This window comes from Ranitomeya imitator, chromosome 7, assembly GCF_032444005.1.
Source record: "Ranitomeya imitator isolate aRanImi1 chromosome 7, aRanImi1.pri, whole genome shotgun sequence".
Taxonomy (NCBI): domain Eukaryota; kingdom Metazoa; phylum Chordata; class Amphibia; order Anura; family Dendrobatidae; genus Ranitomeya; species Ranitomeya imitator.
In genome coordinates, this window is record NC_091288.1 from 226,050,024 (window position 1) to 226,077,647 (window position 27,624).

General features: G+C 51.1%; 1 protein-coding gene across 1 annotated transcript; it reads right to left on the reverse strand.

Annotated features, from left to right (window-relative positions):
* Positions 1 to 8,372: 8,372 nt before the first annotated feature.
* On the reverse strand, positions 8,373 to 26,905 carry FBRS (fibrosin). Its single transcript, XM_069735255.1, has 19 exons — positions 26,499 to 26,905; positions 24,557 to 24,697; positions 23,011 to 23,076; positions 22,903 to 22,938; positions 22,793 to 22,822; positions 22,663 to 22,711; positions 19,451 to 19,685; positions 19,077 to 19,309; positions 18,835 to 18,998; positions 18,573 to 18,626; positions 18,315 to 18,410; positions 18,164 to 18,229; positions 16,678 to 16,701; positions 16,427 to 16,498; positions 10,149 to 10,266; positions 9,992 to 10,060; positions 9,588 to 9,671; positions 9,308 to 9,488; positions 8,373 to 9,230 (listed from the first exon to the last, which is right to left on the reverse strand). The coding sequence occupies exons 1-19, from the start codon at positions 26,754 to 26,756 to the stop codon at positions 8,582 to 8,584; spliced, it is 2,625 nt and encodes an 874-aa protein (XP_069591356.1). The 5' UTR covers positions 26,757 to 26,905; the 3' UTR covers positions 8,373 to 8,581.
* Positions 26,906 to 27,624: the final 719 nt, after the last annotated feature.

The window sequence follows — 27,624 nt, forward strand, 5'->3', positions numbered from 1 at the left end:
TGTGGAGACTCCAATCCTGAATTGGAAATGCAGGGATCTCAAGGTCTCTCCGGTAGCCAGGAAACCGCCAAGAAGAAAAATAAATACATTTAGTACATTGTATTAAGAAAAAAATACATTTGCAATACCCACACAAAAAAAATAAACAAAAAAAAAATGGCAGAACATATCACTGTCTTTCAAATATATCTACATTACGTACCGTAGAGTCACCAGCAGCCGTTCCTCTGCGGAAATTGATCTCCGGAGCTGTGTGTTCTGCCTGGTAATGGCTCCTTCCACATGACGCAGCAGATAGCTGGTATATTCGAAATATTTTTCCAGGTTCTCATTCAGCTCGCCAAACAAGCAATGGTAGGCTCCACGGCTCTCCCGGACTTCCACGATAGGGTGTAACCAAAAGCGCCGATGACTCCTCCGTTTTTCTCTCTTCCTTTGTTCATGAAAGGCAATGGCATAAGCATTAGCCAAGGCAAAATCCAACTCCATATTCATGTACTCTCCATGGACGCTCCATCATGACGTTGTAGCAAAATGGGAGGAATTCATCTATGCCGGGGTATATATACACACTAATTCCATGACACCCACCCTCCTCTATCCATTGGTGGTCTTTATCTAGTGTCTAGACACTATGGTTTTTTTTTTCCTGTTAATTGTGACATCTTTTGTTTGACGACGCATGCGTCATCAAACGCGTTTTTTTTACAAAAACGCAAGTCAAATTGCAAAAAACGCAGCGTTTTCAGACGCATGCGTTCAACGCATGCGTCAAAATATGCTGCGTTTTGTGTGCGTTTTCAGTGCGTCATGCGTTGCGTCGTCGCTGCGCCAAAAGACGCAAATGTGAACGTAGCCTTAGTGAGGGCAGTTGCAGTAGAGTGTAGAGAGCGGAAACTGGATATTACAGGGTCAAAAAGAGTGATCTGATAGTGGATTAGACTGAAGTGGACCAAGCATTCCAGGAGTTTAAAGATGAAGAGATTAGAGACAGGTCTTTAGATAGCAGCATAGATTTGGTCAATGGATTTTTTTTAAAGTAATGGATGTTTGATGGTATGCTTAAATGAGGAGATAAAGATACCGGAAGAGAGAAAGAGGTTGAATATTTTTGTTACGTGAAAGGGACTGGAGATTTGAGGGAATAGGGTCACTGGTGCAAGTACTAGGGCGAGAAGAAGCAAGGCGCCTGATCACTACTTCTTCCGTGACTAGTTCAAAGACAGAGAGTGAGCTAGATGCAGTGGGGGAGGGAGGACAGTGCATGGTATGCAGGGACTTGCAGAAAATTTCCTGTCAGATATGGTATTTTTTCATTGAAATAATTGACCAGATTGTCAGCACAGAGATCCGTGGTTGGGGCCTGCACTCTTGAATTGAGGAGGGAATGAAAAGTGTCAGACGTTTAGGATTATTGGATTGTGTGATGAGGAGGGTGTTGAAGTAGGTTTGTTTGGGGAGATGAAGGGCAGAGTTGTTTGCAGCGTGTGCCAGGGTTGTCACCATCTGTGCAGAGCTGTGCTATGTATAGGGGGTGCAGCTTCACCCAGGACACTTTGCAGTGTTTCATTGTTTCAGTTCAGAGTCAGGACATCGGGGCCTATGATGCCTGTAAAGTTGTAAAGTCTTCATAAGTTTCTGGGTGTTAATGGTATATATATATATATATATATATATATATATATATATATATATATATATATATATATATATATATATAAGGCATCGTGATTACTTGCTAATCCCGCCCCCACATCACCACACACAATTCTGCCGCCCACCCTATCACCACCCATAAGACCACCACCCCATCACCACCCATAATCCCGCCCCCACACCACCACAGATAATCCCGCACCCCCACCACATTACCATACAATCCCGCTGTTACAGAACCCCCAGCACCAAGAATGTTATGCAGTATATATTATGTATAATAGGTTCCAAGTGAAATGCATCAGTCCACAAGCTGCGCCCCTGGTCAGAGGGGACAAGATATTCTTCTGACCTCCCCCACCTTTGTAATTCCCACAGTAAATATCAGCAGGCTCCGGGCCCCTGCGGCTTTGTAATGTAGGTCTGGCCTGCTTTTTCTATTGGCCTGCCCTGTGTATCTGTGTTATATATTCTGTGTGCTGTGAATAAAGTGTGTTCTTTTAGACTGGAAATACATGGAGTAGCAGTCAGCTTTTATATGCTCTCACGTAATCAAGGAATTCCAGCCAGCGTCCTTCATTCAGAATCCAGCAAAAGCAGAGTGGACCTCCTGAAACATGGGGGGTGCTGAAAGAGGTACTACAGCACAGTAGACCTCATTACACCCGCCCCCCCACCACATTACCACACATAATCCCTCCCCCACCACATTACCACACAATCCCGCCCCCCACTACATTACAACAGATAATCCCGCCCTCCCACCACATTACAACAGAATCCCGCACCCATCACCACACAATCTCGCCCCCCACCACAACACCACACATAATCCCCCCATTACCACACAATCCCGCCCCCCCACATTACCACACAATCCCGCCCCACCACATTACCACACACAATCCCGCCCCCACCAGATTACCACACACAATCCCGCCCCCCACATTACCACACACAATCCCGCCCCCACATTAACACACACAATCCCACCCCCCACCACATTACCACACACAATCCCGCCCCCCACATTACCACACAATCCCGCCCCCAACACATCACCACACAATCTGCACCACATCACCACACAATCCCTCCCCCCACATTACCACACACAATCCCGCCCCCACATTACCACACATAATCCCGCCCTCCCACATTACCACACACAATCCCACCCCCCCACTACATTACCACACATAATCCCGCCCCCCCCCCCTTCCCACATTACCACACACAATCCCGTCCCCACACATTAAATTGTACCTGGTAGAAGTCAAGGAAAGATCTTTGAAAATGACTATACATTTAATTGTGTTTACAGAGAAATTTTAACTTAATTTATGTTTCGTTATGAAATTTGTTTAGATGCTGGAATGAATAAAAAACGCACATCTTACTGAATCCAGTTTGTTTTTGATTTTACACTGTGAATAAAATTATTAGTATTATTCAGATTTTTAATGATTATTATTGTTATTAACTTCATTTTAAGTTAATTTACCACCTGCGTAAGCGCTATTGAATGTTGTCATTATTTACTTTAGTTTAATCACCAGCAGCGTTAATTAGATAGCAATGAGTGTGCCGTGCGTTAGCTGGCTGGAAACATCTAGTATTTCTATAAGGGTGGACAGTAGGGGTGTCCAGAGCAGGATGACAAAGAATGAGAGAAGGTTGTAGTCAGAGTGAGGGAGAGAGGAGTTGGTGAAATCATGCACTGAGCATAGCCAGAAGAAGACCATGTCTAGGAAGTTTCCGTTTTGCGTAGGATAGTAAGTTGTGAAAGGCCGAAGGAGGAGGTTAGAGATAAATGGTGAGTGGCAGATGGGGAGAGGGAAAAATCAAAGGTGATGTTAAAGTTCACTATGATGAGAGTGGGGATGTCACAGGAGACAAAATGTGGTAGCCAGGTGGCAAAGTGATCCAGGAATTGATCGGAGAGGCCGAGATGACGATACACAACACCCTCTCGCAGGGAGAAGAGGATACAAAGTCTGACAGCATGGACCTCAAAAGAGGGGAAGATAAGTGAGGGTACTTGGGGATAACCTGAAAAATACATTTGGTTGATGGGACCTGATCAAGGCCTCCACCTGGTCTGTTGTCCAATCTGGGGGTATGAGAGAATGTAGTCCACCATGAGAGAGCAGCAGCAGTGGTGTCTGACTGCTGAATCCATGATTTAGTAAGAGCCAGAAGGTTGAGAATCAGAAAGGAAGAAGTCAAAGATGAAGGAGAGTTCCAGAGGGCACAGTTGAGACATAAGGAACGCAGGGATTACTGAGATCTGAAGGGTTTCTGAGGGCACTAGAATCACTGAAGAAGCTTATGGCTTGACGCCGCACATACCAGCCTCTCTACACTGCCCCTGCCTGGAATGTCTTTGGTGTCTCAAAAACGTAAATAGTAGAAAGAGTGCATGTCATTACTCAGCCCACTCAGTGATGTCACTACGTGAGGGCATATCTTACCCCTGCTGAGTTAGGAGTAGTGTTGGTCCAGGAAGCGAGCTAACAACAGCCCGACAAGCTGTCCTCATGCATCTAGATATATATGGATGTCCTTCTCATCTCACGGCCAGCCATGAGATAAAATGACATAACGCTTTGTTTTTTCCAATTTTAATCCTTTTATTTGTAATTTACACATGATTTTGTCTTCTTTATAACATATTTTTAATACTTTTGTAAACACTGCCTACCTTTTTATGAAGTAAAATATAAAATTATTAGCTTGTCTCTTCATGCTCTATACGAAATGTTGCGTCCTCTGAAGTGAATTACGCTACTAATTTGGGTTGGCTCCGGAACCGTTAATCCTTAGGAAATCAGAGCTGGTGGCAGCATACTTTGTTCTTTGCAATTGGGAATCTCTGTAGCGATCGGCGGTGTTGATAATTATTGTTCCCTCCTGAGTGGGAGTAGTCATATCGCCCTCGCTGCAGCATGCCCAATAGCCAGTAGATAGGCAGCCTTGCTGGCGACTAATTAGCCTAGGTGCAGTACCTGATCTGACCTGAGGGTAAGGGGGCGCCAGAGAGCTGCAAGTTCCAAACCGGAACTGAGATATAGATAAATCCCCTTCAGAAGGAACCAGCGGCAACCAAACAACTCCGGTTCCTGACAAATTGGTGCGAGTAGTGGGGACGATAAAGGCATCTTCCCCGTGAACCGTGACTTATTGGTGGGATCCCTGACATAGCCAGTGGGATCTGTGACATATTGGTGGCAGCACAGTGGGATCCGTGACACCTACCCTAAACCTAGTTCTATCCCCAACCCTAATTAGATAAAGGGGGTTTGATTTACTATTTTTTCTTTTATCTTGATCACTGTGATAGGGCCTATCACAGTGATCAAAATGAACTAATAGGAAAAATATTTTGTTGCCAGATGTCGGCAGATCCCGGTGGGCGCACTGTGCCCGCCATTTTCTTCCCGGAAGATGCCGGGGTCTGGACAGAGCTGGAGGGTCTGGGGACACTGGTGGTACTGGGTGGGAGGGGTACCCCATTTCTCTCTCCTCTGGAATGCTAGACCATATCAGAGTAGAAATAAATTTAAAATCACTTTTTTTGTGGTCGTTATTCGGTGAATAAAGGCGATCGCAACACTGGGGATGGCAAAAACCGTCCTGAATCATGTTCTCCGGGATCTCCGCTACCAGCGATTTTCCATCGCTGGGAGGCGCTATACCCTTATTTCTCAGCGCCGAGGAATATGTACCCTTAAGTTTCACTACTTTGAAACATTATTTTTAAAAATATAAGAATGCAGAATATTTTGATCTTCCAGTTTTCTCATATTTAAAACAGTGTTCCCCAACTCTGGCCTTCAAGAGCCACCAACAGGTCAAGTTTTCAGAATTTCCATACGTATTGCACTGGTGATGGAGCTCTTGCCTGTCCAGGTGATGCAATTACCAATTGGACAATACTAAGGAAACACTGAAAATATTACCTGTTGGTTGCTCTTGAGGGCCGGAGTTGTGTAACAGTTAATTAGAAGAAACTTACCAGCAATTCCAATAAGTAACATATGTCTAAACACTATTGTGAACCACCCAAGCTGCCGCCTCACCAACCGCCCGAGCTGCTGCCTCACCACCACCAGAGCTCCTGCACCCCCGACCTCCTGTCTCTTCCCCATTATCCTGTAGAATGTAAGTCCACAAGGACGGGGTCCTCTCCCCTCTGTACCAGTCTGTCACTGTAAATTTGTTTACTGTTAACGATATCTATAACCCTGTATGTAACCCCTTTCTCATGTACAGCACCATGGAATTAATGGTGCTATATAAATAATAAAGTTACAGAAATTGCTTTAGAACATTTGCTCCTCATTCAGTGACAACTTCTTTGCTTGTCTCTTGTACTCCTGCATCGGATCAGCTCTTACAATTGTCCAGCAGTAATGTGCAGCATTGATGGATTCCATTTTCCTTGATATCTTTTCTCCATAGCGGCAATACATTGGTGAAAACTCTCACCAGTCACTCACTGCTCTGAAGTTTGGTGGAAAAAGTCTAGATGTGAATGTAAGAAATTAATCTCTAAGGACGTTACAACCAAGATCCTTATATGTTTTTGGGAGATTTTCCAGCAAATTTTCAGTTACTTGCCCCCAAAAAGGAGTTAAAACTGTTTCAGAAAAAGAAGTCTGCATGGGTAGCATTCACCATAGAGAACCTCCTCATCTTCAAGCAGCTTACGAATTTGAGGTAAAGACTCCATCCTTCATCTTTGCTTCACTCAACCTTGGACATTTATCAATGAGATACTTGGTGCTTTTGTATTTTCATCCATTGCCTTTACAAAGTTCTTCATCAGGCCCAACTAGATATGCAATGAGGGAAACAAAACCTTCTGTGGGTCCACAAGTGCTGGATGCAGGACAGCTTTACTCTTTCATGGCTGAACTGAATGCCGGGGAGGCCCGTCTCTTTTACTGTAATGATGTTGTCTTACCAGACTATCCCTCTCACCCAGAAAGCAAGACCTTGTGTATCCACCCTGGAGCCCAAGTAAGATTGCAACCACCTTTATGTCACCACAGAGGGGCCACAAATGCTGGTCATAGTTCTGGCACCTCAAAAGCGGTTTCATCTTGTCATAGTTTTACTTCAGGTTGACAGCAGAACCAGCTGGAATTGAAGGTAGCTCATTGCCTTTATGAAGCAAGACGTTGTTTTTTTGGCTCGTTGTGGATGAATCGATGAAAAGCCTCCATTCCTCTGGATTATGACTTCTTTTCAGAGCTTCCATTAAACAGCTGATGATGTTGTATGCCACAAGATCTCCCTCCATGAAGAAGTATTGGACAAGGTCTTTATCACGGTTAAAGCACAAACAAAACGGAACATTACCCGCTAGAAGATTCTACTGCTGTAGCCGGCAACCCAGGAGCTCAGCCTTAATCTTGGGCAAATGCAAACCTCTAACAAGATCATTCCGTTCACTTTGTTTTACAAGATGTGGTTCAAATGAGGTTGCTGACCAAAAGCCTAGGTTGTGAGAGGAAGATGCTTCTGGACACCAAGTGCCCTCTTCTTAATCATTTGACTTCTTAAAATGCTTCTGGTGCTTTTGGAGTCAGTTCTTCTGTATGTTGTACTGGGGGTATTGCAGATGAAAGGTTTGGACACTGTAAAAAACAATTTTTCCTTGAAACTCCTATCCTAATGGCGGGCCCCATGCAGAAATAGCAATTAGTGTGATCGGTTGGCCCTCTATAGATTATTAGGACTGCAAAAGGCATAGATGGACTCTACCCTACAACCACTGGGTAAGATGTGATGCACATCTATTGCAGCAAACGTGTAGAGCCCAACTCTGATCCTGATCTCCTATTCTGCAGCCAAAATTCAGGTTGTGGGTTTTCCTTATGGTAGGAAAGTTTCACCTTTGTGATGCAGAAGTGAGTTCTCTGCATATGTAGCAAAAACTATCCGCTTTGTTAATGCAAGAATGAGGAATATCTGAAAACATATAGAAACCTTTCAGCATCGTAAGAAATCTTAAATCTGTATACCTTACCTAGAGAGCATTTATGAAACTCGGTGATGGGGTATAATTGGGACGTCATCAAGCGGAGTTGGTGTTCGTTGATTGGTCACCTTAACATGATAAAATTCTGAAGGCTCAATAGACCAAATAGAGGATGTAATTGACAATTACTAACAATTCAATAATGAGGCGGAAATGAAAAAGATTAATTGTTCTATAAGGCTGCATGAAAAGTGTCATAAGTTACTGCAATCTCCTCTGGATCTTGAAAATTAGAGGCAATCTGCAATTGTAAGCATCAGATTCGTCTTCAGCTCCACAAGATGAATGTAATCAGACAGCACATGTGGCGATTTATACTCGGCATGGGCCTTGATGGGTAGAGAGGCCTGAGCACTCTAAAAGGCACAGAGTCTGGGTAACCACCACTATTCTTTTGCACCAGATGGGCTTCATGGCCTGATGTTTTTCGGAGTAGGAAGAGGATGACATTTCTGGCATGGCAGCTTGCTCTGCACGGTGTGGCGGCTTGCTCTGCACGGCGTGGCATCATACACCTGGAGCTGCTGATGGTCAGGACCGTCTACATCCTTACGCCACACTGTAGAATTGGAGCGGTGCCTTTATACTCTCCGTTCAGTAATACAGGTGTTTTATTAGGGCGGAGGTAGCAGAAAATTGCAGTCAATTTTTGGAAGACTTACCATCATTGACAGCTGTGAGGAAAGGTTTTATTGGTGTCAGTTACAGAGCTGTTTGCTTTCACGCCCTGCTGACTCCTGAGTCAGAGAAATCTGTAACAGGAATGGGCACCAGGAAACAGTGTTTAAAATCACATTATACAAAAAAAAAATGTACAAAATCCCAGATCATCAGGGTGGATTATATAAATATGTACAAGGGGAGGCTACAGAAGTTCTATCTACAGTCTCTGTCTTTGAAAAGGAGGTCTCTACGGGGAGGAGATCCTGGCCGTAAAGTAGAGATTAAGGGAGGAGGCACACTTAGGAGGTTGATCGGAGGGGTTTTGGTGAGAAGTCCAGTCCCAGGGTGGTGGTGGTACAGCGCACTCAACATGGATGGAGCAGCAGGCTGCATGGAGACATGAGAAGGCAGACCATAAACACGCGCCCGTTCAAAGTCTTCCCGCAGAATATGTGCACGCTCTTCTCGCTGCTCATACAGGCGTTGTGGAGGTGTAGGAGGAAGGCGAAGGGGGGGTGGATCCGCTCTACGGTACACATCTCTCCAGGCTTCCAGTGCATTAGGGTACTGCTCTCCCAGAAAAGCCCCACGAAGCCGTTCAAATGGGGGAGATGGATGAGGCAAATGAAGTCCAGACAGGGGGGAGCGCACTACTTCAAAAGTAAGTAGCTCTGGCTCCTCCTTAACGTTCACTTTAGTAGGGTGGTCTGGGGTCAGGCGAGGCTTGGTGTCGGAGCTGCTTCCTGGCCGAATCGCAATGTAAGGAGACAGAGTACGAGCCGAACCATGCTCCTCATTGCCAGGCAAACGTGTGGCACTGAGAGGCGAGACCCGAGGTGTCAAGCGGGAATATAGAAGATCCCTGTAAAAAAAAAAAATGTATAATTACAGTGCATATTTACTGAAAGGTGATAGTACGAGTTTGGAGCATGCCCTTACCGGTCCTTCTCATCTTTTATGTGTGTGCCATGTGGCTCCATGTCCACAACCTTGCCACAGACCTGAGACGGAGGTGGAGGGAAGGGTGTTGGAGTGCGGTGCAGCCGGCTCCAATGCTCATGGGGGCTGTGGTAGCCGTGAGCCGCGGGGGCTTCCTTCTGGTTAAATAGCGGTGAAGAATCTAAAACAAATTCACAAAGGACCAAAAAAAGAACGAGTCACAAATATTCCGAGCTGGAACATCACATTACATGTCAGAAGAAGGCTCATCCACACTTACGGAAAGAGGGGTTACCCAGTCCACCGAAAGCACCATTTGTCAAGGAGGCGAGCGCAGATAATCCGGGAGCTCTTAAGAAAGGATCTAGAACAAAAAATACCTGGGTCAGTGCTACCCAGATGATGGCTGGCCCCCTGTGCAGACCAGAGATAACCAAAGTGCAGCACGCCGGGGCCCAAACGTTACATGCAAAGAATGGTTAAAAAAGGAGATCTGAGGAATGAACAGGACGTTTTTCTACACTGCTTCACTGAAATCTTTAAGCCACAGACTTAATAGTGAGGCTATTGGTAAAGTTCACTTTAACTCTAAGACCAGAACCATGTGGCAAGTTAGGGTAGACAGAGAGGACAGGACTTGGGTCCTAAAGGGGGAAAAAGGGATTTATATTAAGTAAAAGTTACCAGAGGGTGCAGACTGTGACAGAAATGTGGCTGAAGGAGCAACCTGGAACTGCGCAGGGGTGTGAGCACCTTAAAGGAAAGAGACATGTAATTCGAGGATGAGAGCTACGGAGAACCCAGATAACACCAGAAAACCACAAGTCCCACAATCAATTACCAGTCATCAGAGAGGAGGATCGGGCAAGTTCATGTGTGGAGGGCGGAGGACCAAGTCCAGAGTTCAGGCAGAGGAGGTCACTACGTAATTCAGGCTTGTGATGATTTCCATGTGCGAGCTGTGGAGAGACAAGAACAGACATTCATGGCGATGTGCCCAATCACAGGCTCTTATAATGAAGATACACAATCATCAAAGGTGGTGAAGAAATACTCATGGCGGCTGAACTGGATGCCGTGATCACGTGGCATAACGGCATAACAAGCCTTGGGACACCGGTGCCAACGCAGGAGGCGAGGAGCCAATATTTCCAGCTTGCACTGACACATTATATAGAAGTAGGGGTGATCAACAAGTGGACAGAGCTCTTAATACCTGCAGAACGTCGACCAATCAGTGGTAAAACCTGGCCACCAAAAGGGTGCAAGACGAGAGTGGTGTGCAGCACAAGGAAGACATGTCTGTGCAAAGAGAGCGAGCACAGGAAAGACGTGTGTGCAAAGAGAGCGAGCACAGGAAAGACATGTCTGTGCAAAGAGAGCGAGCACAGGAAAGACATGTCTGTGCAAAGAGCGCGAGAGGGAGCGAGAACAGGAAAGACATGTCTGTGCAAAGAGAGCGAGAGGGAGTGAGAACAGGAAAGACATGTCTGTGCAAAGAGAGCAAGAGGGAGCGAGAACAGGAAAGACATGTCTGTGCAAAGAGAGCGAGCACAGGAAAGACATGTCTGTGCAAAGAGAGCGAGAACAGGAAAGACATGTCTGTGCAAAGAGAGCGAGAGGGAGCGAGAACAGGAAAGACATGTCTGTGCAAAGAGCGCGATAGGGAGCGAGAACAGGAAAGACATGTCTGTGCAAAGAGAGCGAGCACAAAAAAGACATGTCTGTGCAAAGAGAGCGAGCACAGGAAAGACATGTCTGTGCAAAGAGAGCAAGAGGGAGCGAGAACAGGAAAGACATGTCTGTGCAAAGAGCGAACACAGGAAAGACATGTCTGTGCAAAGAGAGCGAGGGAACAAGAGAGCGAGCACAGGAAAGACATGTCTGTGCAAAGAGAGCAAGAGGGAGCGAGAACAGGAAAGACATGTCTGTGCAAAGAGCGAGCACAGGAAAGACATGTCTGTGCAAAGAGAGCGAGGGAACAAGAGAGCGAGCACAGGAAAGACATGTCTGTGCAAAGAGAGCGAGAGGGAGCGAGAACAGGAAAGACATGTCTGGGCAAAGAGCGAACACAGGAAAGACATGTCTGTGCAAAGAGCGAGGGAACAAGAGAGCGAGCACAGGAAAGACATGTCTGTGCAAAGAGAGCGAGGGAACAAGAGAGCGAGCACAGGAAAGACATGTCTGTGCAAAGAGAGCAAGAGGGAGCGAGAACAGGAAAGACATGTCTGTGCAAAGAGCGAGCACAGGAAAGACATGTCTGTGCAAAGAGAGCGAGGGAACAAGAGAGCGAGCACAGGAAAGACATGTCTGTGCAAAGAGAGCGAGAGGGAGCGAGAACAGGAAAGACATGTCTGGGCAAAGAGCGCGAGAGGGAGCGAGAGAACAAGCACAGGAAAGACATGTCTGTGCTAAGAGAGCGAGAACAGGAAAGACATGTCTGTGCTAAGAGAGCGAGAACAGGAAAGACATGTCTGTGCAAAGAGCGTGAGGGAGCAAGTGAGCGAGCACAGAAAAGACATGTTTGTGCAAAGAAAGCGAGAACAGGAAAGACATGTCTGTGCAAAGAGCGTGAGAGAGGGAGAGAGAGCGAGCACAGGAAAGACATGTCTGTGCAAAGAGCGAGAGGGAGCAAGAGAGCGAGCACAGGGAAGACATGTCTGTGCAAAGAGCGAGAGAGAGCGAGCACAGGGAAGACATGTCTGTGCAACGAGAGCGAGCACAGGAAAGACATGTATGCAAAGAGCGAGAGGGAGCGAGAACAGGAAAGACATGTCTGTGCAAAGAAAGCGAGAACAGGAAAGACATGTCTGTGCAAAGAGCGCGAGAGAGGGAGAGAGAGCGCGAGCACAGGAAAGACATGTCTGTGCAAAGAGCGAGAGGGAGCAAGAGAGCGAGCACAGGGAAGACATGTCTGCAAAGAGAGCGAGCACAGGAAAGACATGTATGCAAAGAGCGAGAGGGAGCGAGAACAGGAAAGACATGTCTGTGCAAAGAGCGCGAGAGAGGGAGAGAGAGCGCGAGCACAGGAAAGACATGTCTGTGCAAAGAGCGAGAGGGAGCAAGAGAGCGAGCACAGGGAAGACGTGTGTGCAAAGAGAGCGAGCACAGGAAAGACGTGTGTGCAAAGAGAGCGAGCACAGGAAAGACGTGTGTGCAAAGAGAGCGAGCACAGGAAAGACATGTCTGTGCAAAGAGAGCGAGCACAGGAAAGACATGTCTGTGCAAAGAGAGCAAGAGGGAGCGAGAACAGGAAAGACATGTCTGTGCAAAGAGAGCGAGAGGGAGTGAGAACAGGAAAGACATGTCTGTGCAAGGAGAGCGAGCATAGGAAAGACATGTCTGTGCAAAGAGAGCGAGGGAACAAGAGAGCGAGCACAGGAAAGACATGTCTGTGCAAAGAGAGCGAGAGGGAGCGAGAACAGGAAAGACATGTCTGGGCATAGAGCGCGAGAGGGAGCGAGAACAGGAAAGACATGTCTGTGCAAAGAGAGCGAGAACAGGAAAGACATGTCTGTGCAAAGAGAGCGAGAGGGAGTGAGAACAGGAAAGACATGTCTGTGCAAAGAGAGCGAGGGAACAAGAGAGCGAGCACAGGAAAGACATGTCTGTGCAAAGAGAGCGAGAACAGGAAAGACATGTCTGTGCAAAGAGCGCGAGAGAGGGAGAGAGAGCGAGCACAGGAAAGACATGTCTGTGCAAAGAGCGAGAGGGAGCAAGAGAGCGAGCACAGGGAAGACATGTCTGTGCAAAGAGCGAGAGAGAGCGAGCACAGGGAAGACATGTCTGCAAAGAGAGCGAGCACAGGAAAGACATGTATGCAAAGAGCGAGAGGGAGCGAGAACAGGAAAGACATGTCTGTGCAAAGAGCGCGAGAGAGGGAGAGAGAGCGCGAGCACAGGAAAGACATGTCTGTGCAAAGAGCGAGAGGGAGCAAGAGAGCGAGCACAGGGAAGACGTGTGTGCAAAGAGAGCGAGCACAGGAAAGACGTGTGTGCAAAGAGAGCGAGCACAGGAAAGACGTGTGTGCAAAGAGAGCGAGCACAGGAAAGACATGTCTGTGCAAACAGAGCGAGAGGGAGCGAGAACAGGAAAGACATGTCTGTGCAAAGAGAGCGAGCACAGGAAAGACGTGTGTGCAAAGAGAGCGAGCACAGGAAAGACGTGTGTGCAAAGAGAGCGAGCACAGGAAAGACATGTCTGTGCAAAGAGAGCGAGCACAGGAAAGACATGTCTGTGCAAAGAGAGCAAGAGGGAGCGAGAACAGGAAAGACATGTCTGTGCAAAGAGAGCGAGAGGGAGTGAGAACAGGAAAGACATGTCTGTGCAAGGAGAGCGAGCATAGGAAAGACATGTCTGTGCAAAGAGAGCGAGGGAACAAGAGAGCGAGCACAGGAAAGACATGTCTGTGCAAAGAGAGCGAGAGGGAGCGAGCACAGGAAAGACATGTCTGTGCAAAGAGAGCGAGAGGGAGCGAGAACAGGAAAGACATGTCTGGGCATAGAGCGCGAGAGGGAGCGAGAACAGGAAAGACATGTCTGTGCAAAGAGAGCGAGAACAGGAAAGACATGTCTGTGCAAAGAGAGCGAGAGGGAGTGAGAACAGGAAAGACATGTCTGTGCAAAGAGAGCGAGGGAACAAGAGAGCGAGCACAGGAAAGACATGTCTGTGCAAAGAGAGCGAGAACAGGAAAGACATGTCTGTGCAAAGAGCGCGAGAGAGGGAGAGAGAGCGAGCACAGGAAAGACATGTCTGTGCAAAGAGCGAGAGGGAGCAAGAGAGCGAGCACAGGGAAGACATGTCTGTGCAAAGAGCGAGAGAGAGCGAGCACAGGGAAGACATGTCTGCAAAGAGAGCGAGCACAGGAAAGACATGTATGCAAAGAGCGAGAGGGAGCGAGAACAGGAAAGACATGTCTGTGCAAAGAGCGCGAGAGAGGGAGAGAGAGCGCGAGCACAGGAAAGACATGTCTGTGCAAAGAGCGAGAGGGAGCAAGAGAGCGAGCACAGGGAAGACGTGTGTGCAAAGAGAGCGAGCACAGGAAAGACGTGTGTGCAAAGAGAGCGAGCACAGGAAAGACGTGTGTGCAAAGAGAGCGAGCACAGGAAAGACATGTCTGTGCAAACAGAGCGAGAGGGAGCGAGAACAGGAAAGACATGTCTGTGCAAAGAGAGCGAGCACAGGAAAGACGTGTGTGCAAAGAGAGCGAGCACAGGAAAGACGTGTGTGCAAAGAGAGCGAGCACAGGAAAGACATGTCTGTGCAAAGAGAGCGAGCACAGGAAAGACATGTCTGTGCAAAGAGAGCAAGAGGGAGCGAGAACAGGAAAGACATGTCTGTGCAAAGAGAGCGAGAGGGAGTGAGAACAGGAAAGACATGTCTGTGCAAGGAGAGCGAGCATAGGAAAGACATGTCTGTGCAAAGAGAGCGAGGGAACAAGAGAGCGAGCACAGGAAAGACATGTCTGTGCAAAGAGAGCGAGAGGGAGCGAGAACAGGAAAGACATGTCTGGGCATAGAGCGCGAGAGGGAGCGAGAACAGGAAAGACATGTCTGTGCAAAGAGAGCGAGAACAGGAAAGACATGTCTGTGCAAAGAGAGCGAGAGGGAGTGAGAACAGGAAAGACATGTCTGTGCAAAGAGAGCGAGGGAACAAGAGAGCGAGCACAGGAAAGACATGTCTGTGCAAAGAGAGCGAGAACAGGAAAGACATGTCTGTGCAAAGAGAGCGAGAGGGAGTGAGCACAGGAAAGACATGTCTGTGCAAAGAGAGCGAGCATAGGAAAGACATGTCTGTGCAAAGAGAGCGAGGGAACAAGAGAGCGAGCACAGGAAAGACATGTCTGCTAAGAGAGCGAGAACAGGAAAGACATGTCTGTGCAAAGAGAGCGAGGGAGCAAGAGAGCGAGCACTGGGAAGACATGTCTGTGCAAAGAGCGTGAGGGAGCAAGAGAGCGAGCACAGGAAAGACATGTCTGTTCAAAGAGCGAGAGAGAGCGAGCACAGGGAAGACATGTCTGTGCAAAGAGAGCGAGCACAGGAAAGACATGTATGTGCAAAGAGAGCAAGACAGCAGGAAAGACATGTCTGTGCAAAGAGCGCGAGAGAGGGAGAGAGAGCCAGCACAGGAAAGACATGTCTGTGCAAAGAGCGAGAGGGAGCAAGAGAGCGAGCACAGGGAAGACATGTCTGTGCAAAGAGCGAGAGGGAGCAAGAGAGCGAGCACAGGAAAGACATGCCTGTGCAAAGAGCGAGAGGGAGCAAGAAAGCGAGCACAGGAAAGACATGTCTGTGCAAAGAGTGAGAAGGAGCGAGAAAGCGCAAGAGCGAGCACAGGAAAGACATGCCTGCAAAGAGAACGAGAGAGGGAGCGAGCACAGGAAAGATATATCTGTGCAAAGAGCGCGAGAGGGAGAACAGGAAAGACATGTCTGTGCAAAGAGCGAGCACAAAAGACATGTCTGTGCAAAGAGAACGAGAAAGGGAGCGAGAGTGCGAGCATAGGAAAGACGTGTCTGTGCAAAGAGAGGGAACCGAGAAAGCACAAGCAAGAGAGCGAACACAGGAAAAACATGTCTGTGCAAAGAGAGCGAGAGAGTGCAAGAACAGGAAAGAAGTCGGTGCAAAGAGAGCGAGAGAGAACAAGCACAGGAAAGACATGTCTGCAAAGAGTGAGAGGGAGTGAGCGAGCATAGGAAATACATATCTGCAAAGAGAGGGAGCACAGGAAAGACATGTCTGTGCAAAGAGAAGGAGCGAGAGAGGGAGCACACAAAAGACATGTCTGTGCAAAGAGAGTGAAAAGGAGCGAGAAAGCGCAAGAGAGCGAGCACAGGAAAGACATGTCTGCAAAGAGTGAGAGGGAGTGAGCGAGCATAGGAAATACATATCTGCAAAGAGAGCGAGCACAGGAAAGACATGTCTGCAAAGAGAGCGAGAGAAAGCGAGCACAGGAAAAACATCTGTGCAGAGTGACTCTGGTTATACATCATTAAACTCAATAACAAGAAACAAATCAGCCCTTAATCAGTGAGCGAGAAAGCGGGAGAGAGCGAGCGAGAGAGACAGAGCGAGCAAGCGACAAGAGCGAGACAGAGAAAGAGACAGAGAGAGCCTGTACCTTCATTCTCTCCTGATGGCGCAGGATCATATATGCCACACGCACATGCATAGCGCACCAGCGCCCCGACCTCTGTAACATAAACACACAGCACAATGAAGGAGCCACAGACCCTCATGCGATTTACCCTTAGTTCGTGCGCACAGACTAAACCCCTCCATAAAGAGAACCTGAAGGAAATATTCCAGGGGACAGTGGGGCAGGGGCACCGCTCAGACGTCCACGCGCTGTCACTTCCCACAGACACTTACCCTTGACTTGAATTGTTCAGTCATCTGGAAAAGAAGGGAAAAAAAAAATCAAGTTCCTGGGAGATCACACCCCATCGGGCCAAAATGTCTTTCTGGAGGGTTGGAAATAGAGATAAGCCAATTTGCTCGGGTTTCCTCTTATTCGGTAAGCTATAGAGCTTGCCGAATACACTGCAGAGGGAACCCATTCAGATTGCGCCGGCCGATCAGCTGATTGGTGCTACAGCTGCATGTGTCGCGGCCGTGTGACAGTCACAAAACATGCATAGAGAGCCCAACAAACAGGCTGTCACACAGCCGTGACACAAGCATGGAGAGCCCAACAAACAGGCTGTCACACAGCCGCGACACATGCATGGAGAGCCCAACAAACAGGCAGTCACACAGCCGTGACACAAGCATGGAGAGCCCAACAAACAGGCTGTCACACAGCCGTGACACATGCATGGAGAGCCCAACAAACAGGCAGTCACACAGCCGCGACACACGCATGGAGAGCCCAACAAACAGGCTGTCACACAGCCGCGACACACGCATGGAGAGCCCAACAAACAGGCAGTCACACAGCCACGACACATGCATGGAGAGCCCAACAAACAGCCTGTCACACAGCCGCGACACATGAAGCTGCGGAACCGATCAGCCGGAGCGATCCAGGAAGCTGGGTTCCCTCTGCAGTGTATTCAGCATAAGAGGAAACCCGAGCAAATTCGCTCATCTCTAGTCGTAAAGGCCTCTCTTCCAACATAACTGACATCACATATATTTTACAGCGCACACCCATCACCATCTCCTCTATACAGACACCACACCCGTCCCCGAAGCAGCCAATCACAGCTCCTCTATACAGACACTGTCCCCAGAGCAGCCAATCACAGCTCCTCTATACAGACACTGCACCCGTACCCGAAACGGCCAACCACATCTCTTCTATACAGACACCGCACCCGTCCCTGAAGCAGCCAATCACAGCTCCTCTATACAGACACCACACCCGTCCCGGAAGCAGCCAATCACAGCTCCTCTATACAGACACCGTCCCCGGAGCAGCCAATCACAGCTCCTCTATACAGACACCGTTCCCGGAGCAGCCAATCAGAGCTCCTCTATACAGACACCGTCCCCGGAGCAGCCAATCACAGCTCCTCTATACAGACACCGTCCCCGGAGCAGCCAATCACAGCTCCTCTGTACAGACACCGTCCCCGGAGCAGCCAATCAGAGCTCATCTATACAGACACCGTCCCCAGAGCAGCCAATCACAGCTCCTCTATACAGACACCGTCCCAGGAGCAGCCAATCACAGCTCCTCTGTACAGACACCGTCCCCGGAGCAGCCAATCACAGCTCCTCTGTCCAGACACCGTCCCCTGAGCAGCCAATCACAGCTCCTCTGTCCAGACACCGTCCCCGGAGCAGCCAATCACAGCTCCTCTGTACAGACACCACACCCTCTCATCTCCCCTCGGCCATTTTCATTACTTACCTGAGGAGCTTTGTGGGGCAGTGGTGTAGGCAGAGAGCATCGTGAGCCCAGCTCCGCACTTGTGCTCTGCAATAAATGCGGGAAGTTAGTAACTCCCGAGAAACTGTACACAAAGCACACAGCCACCGCCAAAACACCACAATCAGTTCACCTTGGGCTGAAATGCTCCCTGTAGAGATCCAAACGAGATGCTAGGAGGTAGAACTGGGGGGAGTGCAGTAATTACCGGAGAGAAAGGAGGAAAAAACTGGAAAATGGAAAAATAATGAACAATGAAGGGAATCTGCAGAGACTAAACGAAGACAATGTGACAGAACTGCATGTTTGGAGGGTCCGAGAGCAAGAACATCTCCAGAAGCCACCGAGGGGAAAGGCGAAACGCGAGAGGAGAACGATGGAGGACACTTACAGAGCTCTGGTTCTGCCTGTACAGACTTTCTATTTTACCCGGATATTTCTCATACTGTAAAGAAAGTGAAATAAACGTGGTTAGAAGATCTGTAGAAATGGAGCGAACAGCACAGAGTTCATATGTGAAGGACGAAGCGAGCAGGTTACACTGGCAAGAGCACGATCTGCACAACATCACAGAGAAACCAGGACGCAGCACTAAGGACACACACTGGGGCCAGGAACGCACCAGCACTACATGACGGAGGTTGTGGACTCACGTTGTGGGGATAGGGTGTGAAGTGCTGGTGTGTGTGCTGGTGAGTATGCTGATGGTTGTGCTGGTGGAACTGGTACAAGGGTCTGACTGCAGCACCGATCTCAGCTGGGCTCCCGGGAGCCGCCACGAATCGCGATCCCGATTCTTGTCCAATAAGGTTGTGCTCTAGAATCAACAACAGAGAACATTACACCCGCACAGCAATGGCATCAGGCTTCCACCCCCGTGAGGCGGCACACTCACCGGATAGCAGGGCCGCAGGAGGATGACCAGGGACCTGCAGAAGAGGGGGCGGCGGAGGAAGGGCTGGAGCCGGGGAAAACAGGCTCATGTGGTGATGGGAAGGAGGACGGGCAACAGAGGGGGAGGTGGAAGGGGCCGCGTGCACTGGAAGACAAACGGATGGAGTGGGAGCTCTCCGAGGTGGGACTGGGGCTGGAGCAGGCGATTGTTTGGGGACAGCAGTCCTGCTGGAACTGAGAAAAGAAGAGATGTCAGCTCACACAAGTCCAGAGAGGAAAGTCCTCCAGAGAGGAAAGTCCTCCAGAGAGGAAAGTCCTCCAGAGAGGAAAGTCCTCCAGAGAGGAAAGTCCTCCAGGACCCGTGCAGCCTCCTACCTCCTAGGCCTGGGTGCCACTCTTGGAGACGGTGGTGGCGTCGGATGGACGGGCACAGGCTCCACTTTGGGGGATGCACCGGGTAGATCCTGGGATATGGCGACAGCTGTAGGAGGTCGTGGGGGTGAAACAAACTCAACCTCCGGCTCCTGGCTCTTCTCACAACTTCTCCCCAAACCAGAAATTTGGGAAAGAACTGTCAACTTTAGCCGAGCTCCAGAAAAGGGAGGTGAAGCTGCAAAAGTAAAAGACGGCGATGATTAAAAAGTCAAAAGTGAGATAAAAGCAAGTGATGTGCACAATATGAAGGGCAGACACCGTGCCAGCGCTCAAGCTTCATCATGGGATTGCTGCCTGCAACCTGTCCTCCAACCTGTCCTCTGCATCTCGGGGGTTGGACTCTGACGAGGAGCGGACATTGTGAGGAGCAGAGTCAGCAAGCACAGGCCCTCAGTGCACCAGGACGTGGCCAAGCAGTTACCTGCCCCTTCCCACCACCGCCCTCCGCATGCTACATAAAGCCAGAGATGGGGGAAGGTGGACAGACGCATTTGCCTGCCACAATACACCGAGCGCCTGGGCTTGGTTTGAACAGTCATCTGTACTGAAAACTCTGCCGAACCACAGAAAACAGCTAGGAGTGACCCTCTTATAAGGTCCAGGGACACTACGGAGCTGGGAGTGACCCTCTTATAAGGTCCAGGGACACTACGGAGCTAGGAGTGACCCTCTTATAAGGTCCAGGGACACTACGGAGCTAGGAGTGACCCTGTTATAAGGTCCAGGGACACTACGGAGCTAGGAGTGACCCTGTTATAAGGTCCAGGGACACTATGCAGCTGGGAGTGACCCTCTTATAAGGTCCAAGGACACTACGGAGCTAGGAGTGACCCTCTTATAAGGTCCAGGGACACTACGGAGCTAGGAGTGACCCTCTTATAAGGTCCAGGGACACTACGGAGCTAGGAGTGACCCTGTTATAAGGTCCAGGGACACTACGGAGCTAGGAGTGACCCTGTTATAAGGTCCAGGGACACTATGCAGCTGGGAGTGACCCTCTTATAAGGTCCAAGGACACTACGGAGCTGGGAGTGACCCTCTTATAAGGTCCAGGGACACTACGGAGCTAGGAGTGACCCTGTTATAAGGTCCAGGGACACTACGGAGCTGGGAGTGACCCTGTTATAAGGTCCAGGGACACTACGGAGCTAGGAGTGACCCTGTTATAAGGTCCAGGGACACTACGGAGCTGGGAGTGACCCTCTTATAAGGTCCAGGGACACTACGGAGCTAGGAGTGACCCTCTTATAAGGTCCAGGGACACTACGGAGCTAGGAGTGACCCTCTTATAAGGTCCAGGGACACTACGGAGCTGGGAGTGACCCTCTTATAAGGTCCAGGGACACTACGGAGCTGGGAGTGACCCTCTTATAAGATCCAGGGACACTACGGAGCTAGGAGTGACCCTGTTATAAGGTCCAGGGACACTACGGAGCTGGGAGTGACCCTCTTATAAGGTCCAGGGACACTACGGAGCTAGGAGTGACCCTCTTATAAGGTCCAGGGACACTACGGAGCTAGGAGTGACCCTCTTATAAGGTCCAGGGACACTACGGAGCTGGGAGTGACCCTCTTAAAAGATCCAGGGACACTACGGAGCTAGGAGTGACCCTGTTATAAGGTCCAGGGACACTACGGAGCTGGGAGTGACCCTGTTATAAGGTCCAGGGACACTACGGAGCTAGGAGTGACCCTGTTATAAGGTCCAGGGACACTACGGAGCTAGGAGTGACCCTCTTATAAGGTCCAGGGACACTACGGAGCTAGGAGTGACCCTCTTATAAGGTCCAGTGACACTACGGAGCTGGGAGTGACCCTCTTATAAGGTCCAGGGACACTACGGAGCTAGGAGTGACCCTGTTATAAGGTCCAGGGACACTACGGAGCTGGGAGTGACCCTCTTATAAGGTCCAGGGACACTACGGAGCTGGGAGTGACCCTCTTATAAGGTCCAGGGACACTACGGAGCTGGGAGTGACCCTCTTATAAGGTCCAGGGACACTACGGAGCTGGGAGTGACCCTCTTATAAGATCCAGGGACACTACGGAGCTAGGAGTGACCCTCTTATAAGGTCCAGGGACACTACGGAGCTGGGAGTGACCCTGTTATAAGGTCCAGGGACACTACGGAGCTAGGAGTGACCCTCTCACTTTGGCAATCTGAAGAACGGACTTTCAGATGCTGCCGTAATGGTGACGAGATCCTCAGCACACGTCCTACCGCTAATGCAGAGGTCTGCAGATTTCACTGCCGGGCGCCAGTCACTTGCATGAAAAATGATGTCAATTCCTCAAAAAAAATAAAAATTTGAGAAAAATACCATGCAAAAATCCCCAAACTCCCGGGAGGGAAGGCATGTGGTTTTAGGACATCGTTGCGGAGCAAATTTAAATCTGTTTTTCTTTTGGCGACTTACAACTAATGGTTAAAGATGTTTAAGTTGTATAGTAGGTATTTTGTAGGTACTAGTGATTCAACATGCAGTTTATTACTTCTGTGAACTTTGGATATGATGATGTTCTGTAATCATTTGTATCCGACGGTATACTTAATAATGATAAATGTAAATGTGTGCATTGTTTGTTTACTCTGGAATTAATAAACGAATTAAAAAAAAAAAAAATCCCCAAACTCCCGAGGTCTGCAGGTTTTTCCAGTTTTCGCAGTGTTGCTCCATTGCAGATATATTACACGTTGCTTTTGGTGTGCAGCATTGGAAATCTCTGCTTGTAGTGCAACTGGGAGTTTTGTCAGAGTATTCTGTGGGCGAGTGCTTTCATCCCTCTCCCGGATGCTGCCAATCACATATTGGCAGTGGATCTAGTCGAGCAGTGATTGGCGGTGTCTGGGATGGAGGGCGCACTCTCCAGAGAAGGAGAAACACCAGTTGCACTACAGGCAGAGATTTCCCACACTGGGCTCCCAAAGCAACAAATGTGAACATACAGTATGTGTCTGCGACAGAGAAACGCAAACAGAGAAAAGTGGCAGAATCGGGGGAGCTGGGAGTTTTACAAGGAATTTGTCTACTTCAATGACGGAGTGGGGAACGCTCCACTTTTATCTGGCCACACAGTGAAGCCCCCGACAGCCACAAGGACATCGATCTACGAGCAGAAATGTACGTGAGCCTCTGGGCAGCAGACGATACCTGTACTGGTAGAAATAGTGAAGGACACAGCCGGCTCATCACTGCGAAGCTGCAAAACAGAAGATACAGAGAAAATCACCGAGCAGGAGACAACGCAGAGGTAAAGGGAGGCACGAGCTGCCATCGCTACCTGCTCCTCGGAGCTGCTCTCAGCATCGCACTGAAAAAGAGAAAAGCTGACATCACAAGGACAGAAGCATCCGAGACCAGAGACGAAGGATGGGACGGACATCTACTCACTATGTATCCAGCATCCGGGCCACAGAGCAAGCAATCCTGAAAAAGAGCGAACACACTGGTGACCGAGGAGCACCACAACGTAACCCTGCCCAGGACAGAGGCACTCACCTGTGCGGCGGCGTCACATCCCGGAGCGGAGAGCCGAGCGGGAACAACTCCACAGCAGTGCCGCTTCTGGGGAAGAAAGGGTTACAGAACCATTGCTGGACAAGGGCGGGAGGCCTCTCCTAGAGTACACGGGACGGAGGCCTCCCCTAGAGTACACGGGACGGAGGCCTCCCCTAGAGTACACGGGACGGAGGCCTCCCCTAGAGTACACGGGACGGAGGCCTCCCCTAGAGTACACGGGACGGAGGCCTCCCCTAGAGTACACGGGACGGAGGCCTCTCCTAGAGTACACGGGACGGAGGCCTCTCCTAGAGTACACAGGGTGGAGGCCTCTCCTAGAGTACACAGGGTGGAGGCCTCTCCTAGAGTACACAGGGTGGAGGCCTCTCCTATATTACACAGGGCGGAGGCCTCTCCTATATTACACAGGGCGGAGGCCTCTCCTAGAGTACACAGGGTGGAGGCCTCTCCTATATTACACAGGGCGGAGGCCTCTCCTATATTACACAGGGTGGAGGCCTCTCCTAGAGTACACAGGGTGGAGGCCTCTCCTAGAGTACACAGGGCGGAGGCCTCTCCTATATTACATAGGGTGGAGGCCTCTCCTAGATTACACAGGGTGGAGGCCTCTCCTAGATTACACAGGGTGGAGGCCTCTCCTAGAGTATACAGGGTGGAGGCCTCTCCTATATTACACAGGGCGGAGGCCTCTCCTATATTACACAGGGCGGAGGCCTCTCCTATATTACACAGGGCGGAGGCCTCTCCTATATTACACAGGGCGGAGGCCTCTCCTATATTACACAGGGCGGAGGCCTCTCCTATATTACACGGGATGGAGGCCTCTCCTAGATTACACGGGATGGAGGCCTCTCCTAGATTACACGGGATGGAGGCCTCTCCTAGATTACAAGCAATGGCGGTCACTCATTTGATGAGCGGGTAGTACAGTAGAACTTGTTTAGCTTAGTTATAGACTAGTGATGAGCGAGCGTACTCGCCACTTGATCGTGCGTCGGGGTGCTTTGATACACATCGAGTATCGCGGGTGCCCTCCACCCCGTCACTCCTCCACCGCCCCCAGCTCTTCCCCTCCGTCCCATCACTCCTCCACCGCCCCCAGCTCTTCCCCTCCGTCCCGTCACTCCTCCACCGCCCCCAGCTCTTCCCCTCCGTCCCGTCACTCCTCCACCGCCCCAACTCTTCCCCTCCACCCCGTTACTCCTCCACCGCCCCCAGCTCTTCCCCTCCGTCCCGTCACTCCTCCACCGGGCCCAGCTCTTCCCCTCCATCCCGTCACTCCTCCACCGGCCCAGCTCTTCCCCTCCGTCCCGTCACTCCTCCACCGCCCCCAGCTCTTCCCCTCCGTCCCGTCACTCCTCCATCTCTCCCTGTCTAGTCACTCCTCCTTGTACCCAAGCCCCGGTACCACAGCAACAGTTAAGTGCAACTGCTGCAAAGTAGAAGAGCAGGAGTCATCCCTGGCAGCAGATTCCTCCAGTCACCTTTCCCGTGGCCCCTCCAGCACCGGAAGCAATTCACCTACCTGACTCTTGTGGGCCGGCTCAGCAGGAGGATTCTCGCTTGCGCCAGGGTCCTCAGAGCTGCCATCACTCCTCTTTCTCTTTCCTGGGGGTCTGTTTCTGTACGGTTCCTCCAGTGGGGCAGAGTCCATGGAGACGTCTCTCTATAGGAAGAGACAGGGAGGGAAAAAAACATAAGCACAGAGCTCTCTGCAGACCACTGTCCTACAAATGTCAAGGAGGCTCTCTGCCTCCCCCCACCGCTCTGCCCCTCCGTCCTGTCACTCCTCCACCACTCTGCCCCTCCGTCCTGTCACTCCTCCACTGCCCATTACTCTGCCCCTTCATCCTACCACTCCTCCACTGCCCCGCTCTACCCCTTCGTTCTGCCACTCCTCCACCGCCCCGCTCTGCCCCTCCGTCCTGTCACTCCTCCGCTACCCACCGCTCTGCCCCTCCGTCCTGTCACTCCTCCACTGCCCACCACTCTGCCCCTTCATCCTACCACTCCTCCACTGTCCCGCTCTACCCCTTCGACCTGTCACTCCTCCACCGCCCCACTCTGCTCCTCCGTCCTGTCACTCCTCCACTGCCCACCGCTCTGCCCCACCGTCCTGTCACTCCTCCACCGCCCACCGCTCTGCCCCTTCGTTCTGTCACTCCTCCACTGCCCCACTCTACCCCTTCGTCCTGTCACTCCTCCACCGCCCTGCCCCTTCGTTCTGTCACTCCTCCATCGCCCTGCTCTACCCCCTTGTCCTGTCACTCCTCCACAGCCCCGCTCTGCCCCTCCGTCCTGTCACTCCTCCACCGCCCCGCTCTACCCCTTCGTTCTGCCAATCCTCCACTGCGCCGCTCTGCCCCTCCGTTCTGTCACTCCTCCACTGCTCACCACTCTACACCTTCGTCCTGCCACTCCTCCACTGCCCCACTCTACCCCTTCGTCCTGTCACTCCTCCACCGCCCCGCTCTGCCCCTCCGTCCTGTCACTCCTCCACTGCCCCACTCTACCCCTTCGTTCTGCGACTCCTCCACCACCCCACTCTACCCCCTTCGTCCTGTCACTCCTCCACCGCCCCGCTTTGCCCCTCCGTCCTGTCACTTCTCCACTACCCACCGCTCTGCCCCTCCGTCCTGTCACTCCTCCGCTGCCCACCGCTCTACCCCTCCGTCCTGTCACTCCTCCACTGCCCACCGCTCTGCCCCTCCGTCCTGTCACTCCTCCACTGCTCACCACTCTACACCTTCGTCCTGCCACTCCTCCACTGCCCCACTCTACCCCTTCGTCCTGTCACTCCTCCACCGCCCCGCTCTGCCCCTCTTTCCTGTCACTCCTCCACCGCCCCACTCTACCCCCTTCGTCCTGTCACTCCTCCACCGCCCCGCTCTGCCCCTCCGTCCTGTCACTCCTACGCTACCCACTGCTCTGCCCCTCCATCCTGTCACTCCTCCACTGCCCGCCACTCTGCCCCTCCGTCCTGTCACTCCTCCACTGCACCTTCTTCCTGTCACTCCTCCACCGCCCCGCTCTGACCCTTCGTCCTGTCACTCCTCCACTGCCCACCGCTCTGCCCCTCCGTCCTGTCATTCCTCCACTGCCAACCGCTCTGCCCTTTCGTCCTGTCACTTCTCCACCGCCCCGCTCTACCCATTCGTCCAGTCACTCTTCCACTGCCCCGTTCTGCCCCTTCGTCCTGTCACTCCTCCACCATCCCGTTCTGCCCCTTCGTCCTGTCACTCCTCCACTGCCCACCGCTCAGCCCCTCCGTCCTGTCATTCCTCCACTGCCCACCGCTCTGCCCTTTGTCCTGTCAATCCTCCACCAACACCTCGCTCTGTCCCGTCACTCCTTCACCGCCCCAGCTTTGCTCACCATACTATCACACTGCTGTCCCCCCGCCTTGCCCTACATCAAGTTTGATGCCTTATGGACCACCGCCCATAATCTGCAGTCACCCCAGATACCTGCATGGCCTCCAGGCTGCCATAGCTGCTGATACAGAAGCCGTCTATTAGGTCTTCCTCCCGCAGTGCGCCACTCTCGTCTCCACGCTTCCGCCTCTTTTTCTTGCGCTGTGGACGTGGCAAGACTGCGGGCTCTGGGCTTGAAGACAAGGAGTTGGCGGGTGAAGGGCCCCTCTGCCGGTCTCTTCGGGCCTTTGAACGTCTGCGTGGGAGACGGGGCCCAGGGCGGCTCCTGGGAATATGGGGTGGGGCCTCCATGTTGGGGATTTATCCCCCGAGGTGCAGCATATCTCAGCCCCGCTTTCTCCTCACACCGGACTCTTCTTGTGTTCGCAGAAATTCAGCCCAATGATCCAAAAAGTGAAGACTTAAGGCCCAGAGACATGGGGGGTGGCAGCAAGGGCAGAAACTACGGGAGAGGTCAGTATGGGGGGCAAAGGGGCATCCCTACACCATCACCATGAGAAACGGGAGGAAGGGGGGACCTCAGTGACCGAGGAGAGGGGACCTCAGTGACCGAGGAGAGGGGACCTCAGTGACCGAGGAGAGGGGACCTCAGTGACAAAGGAGTGAAGATAGAGGTGGCTTCAGTGAAGCACGGGGGAGTAGGCTTCAGTGACGGAGAAGGGGAGAGGGGACCTCAGTGACGTACAGAGGGACGAGGCTTCAGTGACCCACGGAGGAAGGAGACCTCAGTGCCGTGGAAGAGGGGACCTCAGTGACTGGGGGGAGGAGCTCACTGATGTGTGGAGGGGGAGGAGCTCACTGATGTGTGGAGGGGGAGGAGCTCACTGATGTGTGGAGGGGGAGGAGCTCACTGATGTGTGGAGGGGGAGGAGCTCACTGACGTGTGGAGGGGGAGGAGCTCACTGACGTGTGGAGGGGGAGGAGCTCACTGACGTGTGGAGGGGGAGGAGCTCACTGACGTGTGGAGGGGGAGGAGCTCACTGACGTGTGGAGGGGGAGGAGCTCACTGACGTGTGGAGGGGGAGGAGCTCACTGACGTGTGGAGTGGAGGAGCTCACTGACGTGTGGAGGGGGAGGAGCTCACTGACGTGTGGAGGGGGAGGAGCTCACTGACGTGTGGAGGGGGAGGAGCTCACTGACGTGTGGAGGGGGAGGAGCT

What these genes read in the sequence shown, in the direction of transcription:
- FBRS (XM_069735255.1), bottom strand. Translation starts at nt 26,756, where the DNA reads ATGGAGGCCCCACCCCATATTCCCAGGAGCCGCCCTGGGCCCCGTCTC. An exon ending in GATGTGACGCCGCCGCACAG is followed by an intron (nt 22,939 to 23,010) that starts GTGAGTGCCTCT and finishes GCTCTTTTTCAG; the next exon opens with GATTGCTTGCTCTGTGGCCC. An exon ending in AGGGAGCATTTCAGCCCAAG is followed by an intron (nt 18,230 to 18,314) that starts GTGAACTGATTG and finishes CATTTATTGCAG; the next exon opens with AGCACAAGTGCGGAGCTGGG.